The sequence below is a fragment of the Cantharellus anzutake genome (genome assembly GCF_015039405.1).
Source record: "Cantharellus anzutake strain C23 chromosome Unknown EI90scaffold_5, whole genome shotgun sequence".
Taxonomy (NCBI): domain Eukaryota; kingdom Fungi; phylum Basidiomycota; class Agaricomycetes; order Cantharellales; family Hydnaceae; genus Cantharellus; species Cantharellus anzutake.
This window is the reverse complement of record NW_024066955.1, coordinates 481,952-496,239: the sequence shown is the minus strand read 5'-3', so window position 1 is coordinate 496,239 and position 14,288 is coordinate 481,952. Positions and strand designations below refer to the sequence as shown.

General features: G+C 46.8%; 2 protein-coding genes across 2 annotated transcripts; both read right to left on the bottom strand.

Moving 5' to 3' along the window:
- Nucleotides 1-5,604: 5,604 nt before the first annotated feature.
- Nucleotides 5,605-6,697, bottom strand: EI90DRAFT_3012290 (uncharacterized protein; the record flags this gene model as incomplete). The annotated part of the gene is made up of 4 exons (XM_039056556.1): nt 5,605-5,661; nt 5,731-6,029; nt 6,077-6,341; nt 6,581-6,697. The coding sequence occupies 4 exons, from the start codon at nt 6,695-6,697 to the stop codon at nt 5,605-5,607; spliced, it is 738 nt and encodes a 245-aa protein (XP_038921776.1).
- Nucleotides 6,698-7,847: 1,150 nt separating this feature from the next.
- On the bottom strand, nt 7,848-12,664 carry EI90DRAFT_2966231 (uncharacterized protein). Its single transcript, XM_039055560.1, has 10 exons — nt 11,718-12,664; nt 11,277-11,623; nt 11,126-11,208; nt 10,921-11,059; nt 10,660-10,818; nt 10,396-10,565; nt 10,262-10,319; nt 9,324-10,194; nt 8,851-9,254; nt 7,848-8,741 (listed from the first exon to the last, which is right to left on the bottom strand). The coding sequence occupies exons 1-10, from the start codon at nt 12,334-12,336 to the stop codon at nt 8,127-8,129; spliced, it is 3,465 nt and encodes a 1,154-aa protein (XP_038921775.1). The 5' UTR covers nt 12,337-12,664; the 3' UTR covers nt 7,848-8,126.
- Between the last annotated feature and the right edge of the window lie 1,624 nt (nt 12,665-14,288).

Here is a 14,288-nt window from a genome sequence, read left to right as displayed (position 1 = left end):
CAAGGTCATATCGAGCTTAACCCAGATCTCTACCTTCATGAAATACAACGAATATTAGAGATCTACCACAATGTCTCTGTTGGCCAATCGACTATCTGGCAAGGCTTGAAGCAACGGGGTCTCACATACAAAAAGGTACTTATTATACATTTTATGTCTTCTTTAGCATTCTGAAGAAGTTATTTTTTCTGACAGCTGCAAAAAGTTGCATCAGAACGCAATGAAGAATTACGAGTTGCATTTAGGCAGTATATGGGCCGGAACTACCAAGCTGAACAGCTTGTTTTTGTCAATGAGACAGGTTGCAATCGCAACACCTCTTCACGCTCCCATGGCTGGGCACCATCTGGTGACCGAGCACGTTGCCGGGATTTTTTTGTGCAAGGAACCAAGTATGTAACATCTTCAACTCTAAATCCATGCTTCAATTCTAATAGCTTCTTCTCAGGTACTCCATACTCCCTGCTCTCAGTGTCGAAGGTATACTCCATGTCAATATTCAGGAGGGAGCATACACATCCGACACATTTAATGATTTCATTCGTTCCATCCTTCCTTGCATGAACCCATTCCCGCTTCCTCAATCTGTTCTTGTTATGGATAACATGTCGATTTACAAATCTGATGAGCTTGAGCAAATGTGCGCTGACGGGTATGTGTGTCAGGGATCAGCAATGACCCTGGACCCTATGCCGGCTGCGTGTATGCGCGTGGGAAGTATGCCGGTAATTCCCATCTACTCCGCTTACCTAAGCCCCGGTGACCCGGATCATCTCCGGCATTGTTCTGGAACATTCTATGATCACGTGATTCTATCGGCAATCTGTTTGGTTTCCTTATTGCCGGACTCTACATGTATATAGCTGACCCTAAGATGGGGACATCCCTTTCCCCCGGCTTTAATCACAACTAGGTTATCGGAGCATCTTGCACGAGCACGTGCGTCCCCTGACAATGTGTGCTTCACAATTATCTAAGCTTGCTCTTACTGGTTTTGACATTATAGTGGTGTTCATCTCATATTCCTACCACCATACTCCCCTGACTTAAACCCAATAGAAGAGGCTTTCTCTACGATCAAACATTGGCTCCGTCTCAACAGGAATCATGTTGATGCTGTGCTATCTGGGAGGGATATGGATCGCACAAAAGGTTTACTTCTTGAAGCTGTGTATTCCGTGACTGCCGAGTCGACGTGTGGCTGGTTTAGCCACTCAGGATATTTGGCTTAGAAATGTATTTAAACTCCATTGGAATAATATTTTTTGGGTTCACAACAAGTTCACGATTATATACTGAGTCTATGGTTCTAGCTCATCATGCTCAGTGTCGGACTCGGGAAAATCATCAGAAGAGCAAAGGTTGAAAACAGGGACAGGGGCCTTCTTGGAAGGTCCAGGAGTTGGGGAGGATGAAAGATTTATGATTTCAGTTCCGACTTTGGATGCGCGATGATAGAGAAATTCCGGAGTTATAGGGTCAGAAGAGAGGATTATTGTTTCTTTTTCAGGCTGCTGTTTGGCTGGTGTCACATCGGCTTTAGCCTTCTTTACTGGGGGGCTTGGTGTAGTCACGGCTTTGGACTTTGTTGGGGTTCTTGGTGGACTAGCGCTGCATTTCCGCTTCTTAGGCTCTGTACGGGTTGAAGAAATGGGTTTCTTCCACCCGTTTCTTTTCGTTTCTTTCAGCAGTTTCTTTTAAGAAACTGCATGCCCCGGGGCATCCCGCACATGCTTGTAGATTCTGTCCTGTTTTTTTTAAAAGTGAATATAATAATGGCCGTTGGCCGCAAGACTGGTAATACCAAAGAACATCGCACCAAGTATCAACGGAAATTTATTGCTCTGCTTATTTCTCAATGGGCGCTTTCTGCGGTGGAAGTGTACCACCATCGCTATCTTCTGAGACGGCCTTACCATGACTCACCCTATAGGGGCAAAGATTGGGTTCGTGATCTGCTAAATGGACACCCAGATCGGTTTTATGGCCAATTTGGGGTCCACAAGCATGTCTTTCGTCATCTGGTTGCGGAGCTTCGATCCCTTGGTATGAAAAATTCAAAATATCTCGCTGTTGAAGAACATGTCGCTATCTTCCTATACACCTCTGTAACCGGACTCTCTGTAAGACTCATTGCAGAGCGCTTCCAGCACTCATTTGAAACAATTTCAACATCAGTGTCACCTGCCATATGTCTCAACTATATGGTACAACTGATGATTCATCAGCTACTTCAAGAAAGTGCTTTACATGCTGTCATCACCCCCCTTCTACCCGAGATATGTCCACCTACCCAAACCCGACTTGCCAACGCCAATTGAGATATCATCCAATCCTAAATTCTTTCCTTTTTTCAAGGATGTCATCAGTGCCATTGATGGCACACACATACCCTGTAATCCATCTGCAGAAGAGCGTGAAGCATCACGCAACCGAAAGGGTGGTGTATCCCAGAATTGCCTAGCAGCCTGCTCATTTGATCTCTATTTTCAATATGTGCTTAGCGGATGGGAGGGGTCAACTGCCGATATGGCCATGTACCGTGATGCGCGCGCAACAGATTTCCCTATTCCAGAGGGAAAAATGTATCTTGGAGATGCTGGCTTTGGTGCATGCGATACCCTCCTAGTTCCTTATCGAAAGGAAAGGTATCATCTGCAAGAGTTTGGCCGGAGCCAACATCGGTTAGTTCAAGTTCATTTTCCATCAAGTATTCTCTCATACACTCAACCTCTGCTGTCCCCTTAGGCCACAAAATCATCGAGAGCTGTATAATCTTCGGCATGCCCAGCTCCGGAATGCTGTGGAGCGCATATTTGGTATCATAAAGAAGTGCTTTGCAATCCTCCAGCGTGCACCTTCATATTCCATGACCATTCAAGTCCGTATTCTCCCTGCACTTTGCTGTCTCCACAACTTCATCCGGTTCCATGATGCCGATGAGATTAACAATTTTGGCACAATGGACACAAACATTCCCTCACATCGTTTTGGGGAACTTCAACATGGTGTAATCACCAGGCAAGAGAGTAATCGTGCTGGTGGGGTCCGCGATAATATAGCTCAGGCAATGTGGAATAGCTACCAACAATACTTGCTACTTCATTAATGCGTCTATCGTGATGAAATACTATCCTAGTTAGCCAAAAAATTTGGTGCCATCAGAGGGGCAATCTTCTTTTTGACCCAATTCTTTCACAAACTATCGCGCTTGAGGCTGAGGTAAAAGTCTGCTGCATGAGGCTCTTCCTGAAGGACATTGAGAAGGGAAGTCAACTCATCATCATCCAGTTCATCCTCAATCTCTTGAGCATAGTTGGCGGCTTGAATTTTCCGCTGTGGAGTTGTAGGGGCTGTGGGAGAGGACTCGGAGGTGGAGCATGATGCAATGAAAGCCTTGGTAAAATCATTCATTGATTCCGCAAGTGCTGTGAAACCAAGTGCAGCATTTGAACGTGGGATTCCACGCTTTCGTTCAGGTACTTCAACTTTGACAACTTGCGGCACTGGTGATTCAAGAGGTGACTGAGTTGAGGAAAGAGAAGAGAGAGATGACAATTTGATGAGCTCGGGATCAACATTGCTCTCAAAGCCAAGATTGCGACGAGTTTGAGCCCGGTCAGGAGAAGGAGTACAGGTCCAGTCATTAATTTTGCCCTTATCCCACAAAAATCTGAGTTGCAGCTTTGAAGAGGAGAGGAATTACCATACCTTTTGTTCATCATTGACTTCCCCATTCGAGGGCTCACCTGCATCATCATGCTCTGATATCCTCGTGGCACGGAATGCTTGGAGTCCATTTGCACGTCTGGGATTGATCTCATCCATCTCATCAAAGAGTGGCCACCCCTTATGACGAAAAGGAGCTGCCAGGGGCCACTCCTAGTAAATAGTATCATGAGTAGGAGTTTATCGGCAGCATGTGCAGCACGTACCACAATGAAATCAACCCAAAGTTGTTCCTCTTCAGGGCCCAGATCGGCACCATTCTCGCTACTCCACGGAAATCCCGACTGCTCTGAAAGACGTTTGACAGCCCAGTATATCTGTTTTAACTGCAAAGATATAGTCAGTATTCAAGCTTCCGTGTGTCAATGACTACTCATTAAGTGGATACTCACCTTGCCATACTTATTCTTGCAAGCAGTTGGCTTGAACACAGTCCCACATTCCTCATGTAAATGCGCAGAAGCTGAGTTCCAAACTTTGTCTTTGAACCCAATGTTCGAGGAGCCACCTGCACGCTTCACTTCAAGAAGGAAGTGGATGAGTTCGGCCTCCTCACGGGATTTCCAAACAGCATGTGAAGAAGGTGGGTCTGCAGTAGTGGGTGTAGGTTCTCCTTTGGGAGCACGACATCATTTGTTGTTGACGGGTGGGTCAGCTGTAGTGCCAGGATCAGGATCAGCTTGCTTCCGCTTCGGAGGCATTCTCGAAATGACATTTCGCAATTAATTTTACATGTAGGTTTTATAAAAAAAAAGAAGTGGTGAAGAACAGTAAAGAAACCGCGTACCGAACAGTTGCCAGTTTCTTCTTGTTTCTTGATGAAAGCAAAAAGAAATCGGGAGAAGAAACGAGAATGATTCGGTCATCTTTTGAATTAAGAAACGAAAAGAAACAGGTGGAAGAAACCCGTTTCTTCAACCCGTACAGAGCCTTAGATTCTCGGCATTGCTTTTCATTGATAGCCTTGGTCTGTTTCCCCAGAGCTGGAACATCAAACCAGTGATGAGTCGGAGGGTTGTAGAGATCAATACCGGGAACACTGTCAGTCTACAATAAACATAAGATCAATGTCAAGGATTGCGATGAATTATACATACCCATTGCTGTGCCCATAAGGACAGCATTGCATTGCTAAGGTGGAGGTGTTTTCCCTTTGCCCGGGCATGCGGCCAACAGTGACCACCACATTTCTGACATCCCCACTGTCAGGGACGCGTCCGGGGTAGAGGAGGCCCAGGTGAGACGCCCGACACTGGAAGTCTCATGGGGTGCGGAGCGGGCGTGCGTACTGGCGGGCCCGGCTCAGGAGGCAGTCCCTTGCCACTTAGACTGAAGTGGAAAAGGGTGTTATTATTATTAAAAGGGAATACTATGTTACTTACCTGAAGTGGAAAAGGGTGAGAAGAAGGCTACTTCTTCGGTTCCCACTTCAGGTATGTTTATATACATGCGGCTTAGGTCACATGACAGGTGCCACGTCATCCTCGCATACAGCCGTAGTCACCCAGGTGTCCCCGTGGGGGATCCCGAGGGCATCCGCTGTGAACGCACGAGCTGGACATAGCGGGGGTCACCCGAGGTGCCCAGGCTGGGTGTGTCGTGAGCACGCTGCGGGTGGGTCAATGGTACATTGATACAAGGAAAGGTCGTCCATGTAGAATAAAGAGAAAATAAAGAGAAGTAAAGAGGGAGTGGAATGGAGAAAGAAGGAAAGAAAGAAAGAAGAAGGGGGGAGGAGGTAGGGGAAGACTGGGTGGCGGGGTACCGGGTGAAGTGGGGCCGGGTGGGGCCGGGTCAGGCAGGTGTGCCCTGACACCCACTGCTTTTCAAGCAAAGTGTATTGCTCCGAAGCCGGGTTGGACTGGATTGCATTGTTTACTGTATTGTTACAACGGCCTTTTCCACGTTTCCCAAGGTCTTCAGCTTTGGGTACTGGTTTCTGGTGAGTTGGTGTATTAAGCATAAGTATTGTGTTGTGTAGATAGGGCTTTTGGAACATACCATATTGATAATGTATAGTTTTTTATTGGTCCGGGCCCGCGACAAGCAATCATGCAGTTCATGCAGTGCCTTTTCCATGTGCTCTACAGTCTTGAGTTGGACCGGTGTATCGCATCGTCGCTTTCCATCAAAGGTTGGAAGGTAGCCAATCTCATGTTTGGCCACATTGACACCCATTCCTTCTTCAATCTTTTCGAGCACAAACGAGGGAGCACAGTCAACAGGTAGATGGAGACTTGCTTCTGTTGTCACCTTGTCAGGATTCAGTGTATTGCATTGGCAGCATATTCCAAGTAGTTCTATTTGGGTTATTGAGTGAAGCTCATGAGTCGAGAGAACCACGTACTTTCTGCTCTTTCATTTAATTGAGACTTCAGTGACAACTTTGCAGCAGGTACCGGTGTAAGGGTGGCAATAGGAGGAGAGGAAGTAGGATGCTGAGGGAGGAATATGGATGGTTGACTAGGAAAGGGAACAATGGGGTACATGATTGGGTATGTAGAGTATGGGAGTTGGGGCAGAGGCGGCACGGGGGGCTGTGCTGCAGTGGAAAGTGCGGCGGCAGCAGCAGTCTGTTGATGGTCTGTGTGCTCCTGCTCAGCTTTCTGCTTCTGTACAATGAATGTTTCGCAATTGATGCGTGTCAGATTGTCTGATGGGAGTGCTTCCCCTGAATGAAATGAGTCTAATGTCAGTGTTTATCCGGCCACTCAAATTAAATTTTGCACAATTTGGTGGAAACTGAACAGTCCAGTTTTTGGGAGGCAAGTCATGCACTGAGGGATCCAGAGCATCAAGGACTCGGTCAGAGTCGTCTGGCAAGAATAAAGCATGCCCTCTTGCAAAGAACTGTTGGAAAGCTTGTTGGGATGTTTTTGGGAGCAGGCAGGGCTAATCCCATAATGTGGTCATCATTCCATTGGGCACGCTTATCCCTGTTGAGAACATAGTAGTTTAGATCGTGCATAGTTCAAGCAAAGAACTGAGAGACCGCTATCAGAGAAGATCTAGCTGACAAGAGCTTGATGGGGACTCTGCTTTCATGAGTGCCCATATTTATGTGCCCTTTTGATGACAGGTCTGAAATTGAGACACTACAGACAGCACCATGATATCCCTGCAGTTGGGCTTTCTAGGACATGGCAAAGATGCTAGTATTATTGTCCTTATGATGGCGATTGTCCTTAGAATACAGCAAAACTAATTAACTTGACATGGTCCGATCACGACCAATGTGAGGATTGAGCTAGATCGCTGGATCTCTGTCAATGTAGTCACCGTCAATGGGGAACGTGGAATGGATGGGGGACGGGGAATGGACAGGGAACACATAACTAATATATTGAAATATAATTTGGACTGTATTGAAAGGTGGAAATTGCAGAAATTTGGTCATTTCTTGGTTGATTTCTCACGAATGGGGTCATACCCCATTCACTTTTCATCGGACAGTTTCTCTGAAAAATGCAGGAACAAAGACAGTGAGGATCATTGTTGTAGTGGAAGCAAGTATTGTTGGAGGAACCATGTGCTATGGGAGGCCGAGTTTTCAAACAGCCACATTCCTGCGGTAGCGTGACTACCTGGTCACAACACCTTTTCTACTTACTTATTTTGGTCACTTCGGACTTATCCGCGAAGTCCACAAACTATATTCATTCATTTGGATTAGTTTCCTTTTTCCTTCAGTTCTCGCGCATTAGCTTGAGACTGAGGTTAGTTACAACATTCTTTGACTCTTATTTCTTATACATTGTAACTCATTGTATATTACCTTATGCTTTAGCATTAGGTAATATTACAGTTCTCGCGCATTAGCTTGAGACTGAGCTTTAGCATTAGAGCAAGCGGTTATTCCGTTAAGTATGACGACGAGAATAGCCACGGTTGAGGATTTCATTGCTGCAGCCGCTGGGTGGGTTGTGAAGAACAGGAGAACTAGGAAGGAAAAACCGACGGCAAGCTGAGAGTATGTCCAGAGTCATATACATAGTGCATGAATACAATGCTATAGTGTCAATGTATCCATCCCGACTTTCGCCTTGGCCTGCGTGGTCCTGAGAATCGATTATGCAGATTCAGGTGGGCCATATGAGCAGGAAGCTGAATGTGTCATGATACGTAATGTGCTAACACGGTAGACAGCCTGTCCGTACATTTGATGGGAACTCATGTGGCCATGTGATATAACTGGTGGTACAACCTAGCCAGGGAACTACATATGCGGGATCGAGTCAAGGATTAGCTACTGAATACACTGCAAAAATAGGGGGAAGGATAATGCACAGAGTTAGAGAGTATTGGTATCCAATCGAGGATGATTGAGGAATGCTCCAATAGAGAACGGTGAGATCAAAATATTTATCACGATGTCCACACGACAGAAGGGTCGAACATTAAACATTAATCCAGTAAGTAGCCGCCCATAACAACCCGACCGCTATCCATGGCAGGCTGTACTCCGCTTCTGGCGGCGTTACCTTTACCTGCTCAGTTGTCGTCGTCGTCAGACGAATGGACGCTTTCTCTCCTACCCATGGTGCCGCATCCTCCTCAAGGTGCAGTTCACTCGAAACGAATCCCTTCTCCCTCCAATACCTCAACCAACCCAAAGCATCCTCCTTACCAAGACTCCTCAAGTTCTCCCGTCGAAGCGCAGGGCTAGCCTTCACAGCTTTCACGTTAGAAAGCACAGGTACGCCCATAGCCTCTCGCGCCTTGGTAACGGGCATCCCATCCTTGAAAGGACGGAACATATCGATGAGACGTAAAACCGGGTTGGCAGTCGCAGCTTCAACTTCGGAGTGCGAGGGGTTGGCAAGATCCTTCTCGAGAAGTTCGAGCCACTGGGAATAAGGGACGAGAGGCACACGAAGTGCTTTGGCGATAGGGGAGAAGATCTCAGTCCAAGTTGTAGGGTAAGGATGAGAAAGGTGAACTAGACCGCTCGTGGTGTTACGGAAATCGATGAAAGCCGAAGCAGCAACGTTCATCGGGAGCCACGATACTCTCTGTTAATTTTTTTTTTCGATTCCCCGAAAAAAAACAACAACAACAACAATCGTCAGGACCCCATGGCATCCATCAACAACGGCTGAAAAATGAAAGAAAAAGACTCACATCATTAACGGCAGGAAGAGCTCTTACGACTTCACCCGATTTGACAATAGCGGGAATCCACTCCGACGTATTCCACGAGCCATTCTTCCCACCACTGAGTTGTCCAACGCGCACGACGACCGGTTTGAGTGGGGTCTCCTGCGCTACGCGAGCAAGGATCTGTTCCGCAACCCACTTGGACTCTCCATAACCACCGGCGTTCAACACGGTGCGAGGGTCATTGACGTGCACTTCCGCTGCGGGGGCATCAGAAGTGATCGTGCCAAGCACAGAGACGGAGGACGCAAAGAGGATTTTTGGAGGAGTTGGAAGGTAAGATGAGAGGGAGAGGTCAACGAGGCATCGAAGACCTTGGAAAAGAGGTTCAAACGAAGAAACGGCAAGATTGAAATCCACACGCCAGGCTGAGAAAGGAAATCAGTACGAGAAAGCGGGGGAAGGTCCAACATATCAAAATTGAAACAACAACCCACCTGTATGGATAATGGTAGTCGCAGTATGCCGTATAGTCTCATACGCATAACCGTCCAGCCCAAGATCCCAAGAGATCGGATCAATCTCGTAAAGCTCGACCTTACCCGACCCCAACACCGCCTTCGGATCATACCCTCTCTCGATCAAACTCTCCTCCTGCCTCTTCCGAAGCGTCTTCCCCCCACTTTTCGAATTGACCCGGTTCAACGCATAAACTTTGACGACCGTCGACATCTTCGTCAACTGCGCCAATATCGCAGTACCCAACGCACCCGTCGTTCCAGTGACGACGATCACCTCGCTGTTCCCTGGACCCGAACCCGGAGCAGGATCCGTTGGTTTGTGAATGGGTAGATCCGAAGCGTATCGATCAACGAACGCTCGGAGCTCAGCGATCTTGTTCTCGGCAAAGTCAGTCGTGGAGGAAACTGAGGAAGGATCGAAAAGCCCATAGAGAGCTTCAGCGAGCAAATCGATCGTAGGTGCTTGATAGATCAAACCAGAAGAAAATAACGAAGTGTCGATGAGTTCCCCTTTAACGTCCTTTGCCTTCGTGTCACGAAGAGCGGTCACGATAGAATTCCGCATAAAGGTCGCTTGAAGAGAATCGCTTCCATTCTGAAATATATCTTGATCATCTCCAATCTTGGTTCCCATTACGCCGGTGACGACATCCCGCACAAACGTATGCATGCTTTCTTTGGTCCATATGGTCGGAGGGTTGACACTAGCCTTTGAAGAAACCGCTTTCTCGAGAGTTTTGTAGACGGTTTCTATCTCTTCATCGTAATCTTTGATAACGGCTGATTTTCGAATAGACCCTTTTCCGGTGAAGGTGAAAGGCTTCTCAGGTTTAGCAAGGATGATCATCTACAGAAAATGAAAATGAAAAATAATTAAATCTGGAGCGCAGAGCTGTGTTCAATTTTTTTCGTACCTCCCTGAATAATCTCGAATGCGACGGTGCATATTCATTTGCTAGCTGAACCGAAGGCCTAGTAATATGAAGGGTAATAACAAACTGAGAAAAAAAAAAACCAAGGAAGCCGGAAAAATAAAGTTGCAACTCACCAAATTGAATCTACATACGCAGCCACTTTCTCTTTATCGCTTATATCGAGGGAAAGGTGTGGGGCAGGAGTGATGATGACTCCGTTGTGTGGTTTCCCACGACCGAACATCACTGAACCTTGAATGAGTGGATCCCTGGAGATGATAGCCTCTAGTGGACCAGGATTTGTCTGTATGCACCGAGGAAGCCAAAAAAAGAAAGAAAATGAAAAATGAAATGAAATTGTGAGATTGAGCAGTAGTAGAGTGATGTCACACACAAACCTTCTCCCCAGTGCTCAACATAAGCTGATCATCTGCACGTCCATAAATGCTATAATACCCCTTCTTCGTCGGATGTTCCAACAACAAATCACTGGTCGAAAGGCCCATCTCTCCATCGAATTCAGAGTTTATCCCAGAGGGCGTATGCGTTGGACCACGCTAATAGATAATAGAACAAACAAATACACACATGTCAGGGCTTCCTTCCGAAAACAACCCGGGGGTGGGGGGTGAAAAGGAGAGAGAGAAAAAAAAACTGACCAGAGCTCTGAACTCTACCGCATCGCTATCCTCTTGCCGTTTCAACGAAACGTGGATGTGTTTCGAGAAACGCCAGTATTCCCACGCTTCGAGATCAAGCTTTGCAGGGATGAAGATGTTCACGCCTGCAGTTTCGGTACTAGAAAGAAAAAAAAAAGTCAGCTTCATGTCGAACAGTCTAAAAAAAGCAGAGGGGCAGTCGCACATTCCGTAGAAAGGGTAGACAGGAACGCCTGCTGCGGCGAGGCTATCCCCTACGACTTTGCTGAGCGGTCCACCAGAGTAAGCCTATTATTATTATGTCAAGCATTGCCCAAAAAAAAAATTCAACATAACAACCACCACCACAAACTCACCACGATCCTCGACCGTTTCAACACCTCAATCCACTCGCTCTTCAAACTCCAAGCCTCCAAAAAACTGGGCATAGTAAACAAGATATGAACGGGGGTCTTCAACAAACTCTCGATGACCCTTTCAGGAGAAGGGAACGAAGGTCTTTCTTCAGGTTTGAAAACGGACAGGATGGCACCGCATCCGATCATTTGAATGGCGTTCATCGAACCGAGAGCGTGAAACATGGGTAGAGTTGTGGCACCGATGATTTTGGAACATAGGTCTAGTTCACCGTAGGATGGGATTCGGATGAATTCGACGATTGAACGGTGGAGGATCGAGATGGGTTTGGGGAAAGCGGTGGAACCTGCAATAAAAAAAAAAAAAACAAGTGGGTTTCCCAGAGGTAAGAAGGTGTTCAGTCCAAGGTAAGGATGAAATGGAAAAACGAATGGACATACCCGATGAATGGAGTAACATTCCAGTGGAGTTAAGATCTGCACCAGGTGCAGGGATCGTACGCCCATCCGGTTTATCCTCATACAGGATATCATAAAAAGGCGTCATAACGGCCTTACACACAAGCTGACCACCTCCATGAAGAACCTTTTCAGAAGCAGCCCAAAGAGCTTGCATATTCGGATCACCACTGACGAACACATGAGTCGCGTTCGTTTTTGTGAGTAAATGAGCGACCGAAGAGGGAGAGTTACGTGGACTGAGTGCAAAGGGGATGTACCCTGCACGCATGATACAGTGAAACAAGGTGAAATAAGAGATGGAATCTATGGATGCGAGGATACCGATGATCTTGCTGGAAGTACCGAGTCTAGGGACGTTCAAAGCACGAACGATACGAGCAGCTCTTTCGATAGCGATACGAACTTTGGACCAGGTGATCCAAACTTTATTGGGACCATCGTCGAAGACGAAGAGAGGATGGTTAGGACTGTGTTCGGCTTGCCAGTCGATCAATTGGGGTACGGTGAGCGAGCCATCCATAGGCGGTGAAGAGAAAGTCTTGGAGTTCTTTCCATGGATGAGTGGCGGAGGAGGAAGTGGTAAAGAAGATAATGGCATATTGATTCCCCCGCTGGAATATGGGTATCAAAGGGTTGGGTTGGGGTTTGGGGGGATTGACTGGAAATCGAGGCTATTTAAGAGAAAGAAATACGGTCCAGACACGCGAGTTACTATCTGCTCGAGATAAAGCCCCAAATGGAATGAGAGTGACTAGCTGAGGGGAGGAGTGTTGTCGAGAGAGAGAGCCAAAGTTATGATCAAAGGGAGATTATAGGATTCATCTTTTCCTTTGCGCAGCCACATAAACCGCGAAGGATATGATCCGGGGACTCAAAAAGTGCGATCTGATCGCCTTTTTACGGCGCTTCCCCATGCCTCCCACCCCCCCCCCCCTTTTCGGCGTTGGCATTGGTCCCCCTCCCCCCTTTGGTGGTGTTTTGCTCCGTGATGGAACAACCCGATAGCAAGGGAGACGGATAACGCTACTTGCGCTCTGTCTCGAAACCATGTGTGTGTGTGGAACTAGGTGTTGTGGCGGTTCCGCTTTTTTTTGTGGCTTGCGACCTAAACTCGGAGTGATGCCCGATTGAATTGTGCAAATTCAATTGGATTTGTCAATTGACTCATTTCGCTTATTTGAAATACTTTGCCGACGCCGCTCAATTCATTTTTTACCAACATGGCAATATTGTTGGAATGTAATCTCTAATGCTCGTATGTAATGCTTTCCTGGTCTGTATGCCTGCCTGCGAGCGAAGGGGAACTGGCCCTACTATCACCTAGGAAAGAACAAAGAGAGGCAAAGAGTAACTCGATCGAATCGGCCTGCTATCATATGACCGCGGAGCTTACATCTACTTTAGTAGATCCTTTGCCTAGAGCTTTACGGTACTTCTGCACGCCCCCACGCTAACACCCAATCTGGAAAGTGACCTCATTTTTGGTACTCCGGTATATTGATGTACCTTTTCATATTTATGATCACTCTGTTTATTGGCTGATCATCTATTGGAACGCTCCAACCCAACCCATGCATGATAACCCAGCTTTTGCTTTCGGACTTGTTTTTCCGATCGGTTAGACATAAACAGGCCATATCATACATGCCCCGACTGGTATATGTGGTCATGTAGTCCGTCAAGGCATCATCTCTCGCCGGTCATCCTCTGATGATACCCAACCTCAACCCCACACATAAACACACACACACACACACACCAATTCGCGAAATCATTATAAATCCAATGGCTAACCTATGACAATTATCAAGAGAATCCTCCGCTACTCATGATTATATTCATGGGCAACCGGACTCGTAACTTCATGGACTCCGCCTTTTGATCCCAAGGAAAAACGTCTCCAGTTAATTCTTCCGGCTGACTCGTATTTCCAGAATTGACTGGTCGTCACATGTGACGACTCGTTCCTTCCACAACGTCAATCTGTTTCGCTTTGTCGTTTCGAAGGGCTATGTGAACACTTCATACCATCTCGCAAAAGGGATATCGTCATCGCATTACTATGATGAGGCAGCCACCGGGCAGTTTCCTCGTTGGAGTCGCGCGCAATTTCGAGTGCTTCGGCAGTGCCAAAATTAACGTGAGTATTAGCCATCTCTCGGAGTTTGAACAAAAGATACGTAAGTTGGACACGTGCATGAAGCCACAGTACCAAACATGAGCTTTCAATTCCTTTGTTACAATTATTGTTAGCGCTATTACTTATATGTCTCTCTCCATCGTCTGGAATGACTCCTGTCTGGCCATGGGCATAAATACTCCCACGCATGCATGCCATGCCAATATTTACTTCCCCGTACAGTCTCACCAGGGCGAAAATAAGGAGGGGGTATTTATCATGTACTTGGTCGCAAGTACTATTGTACCTGACCATCCCTGGATCTACCCGCTCCCACCTCTGACCTTTATCACACGTCTCTGACTCTCTCTCACCCACTTTCTTAAGTAATTCTTCTTTCCAAAGCAAGTGTGTGTCTCTCTCCCTATATG

Coding starts and splice junctions, on each gene's coding strand:
- EI90DRAFT_2966231 (XM_039055560.1), bottom strand. CDS start 12,336: ATGCCATTATCTTCTTTACCACTTCCTCCTCCGCCACTCATCCATGGA. Junction 11,624..11,717: donor AATGTTACTCCATTCATCGG/GTATGTCCATTC, acceptor TTTTTATTGCAG/GTTCCACCGCTTTCCCCAAA. Junction 10,195..10,261: donor ATTCGAGATTATTCAGGGAG/GTACGAAAAAAA, acceptor CATTTTCTGTAG/ATGATCATCCTTGCTAAACC.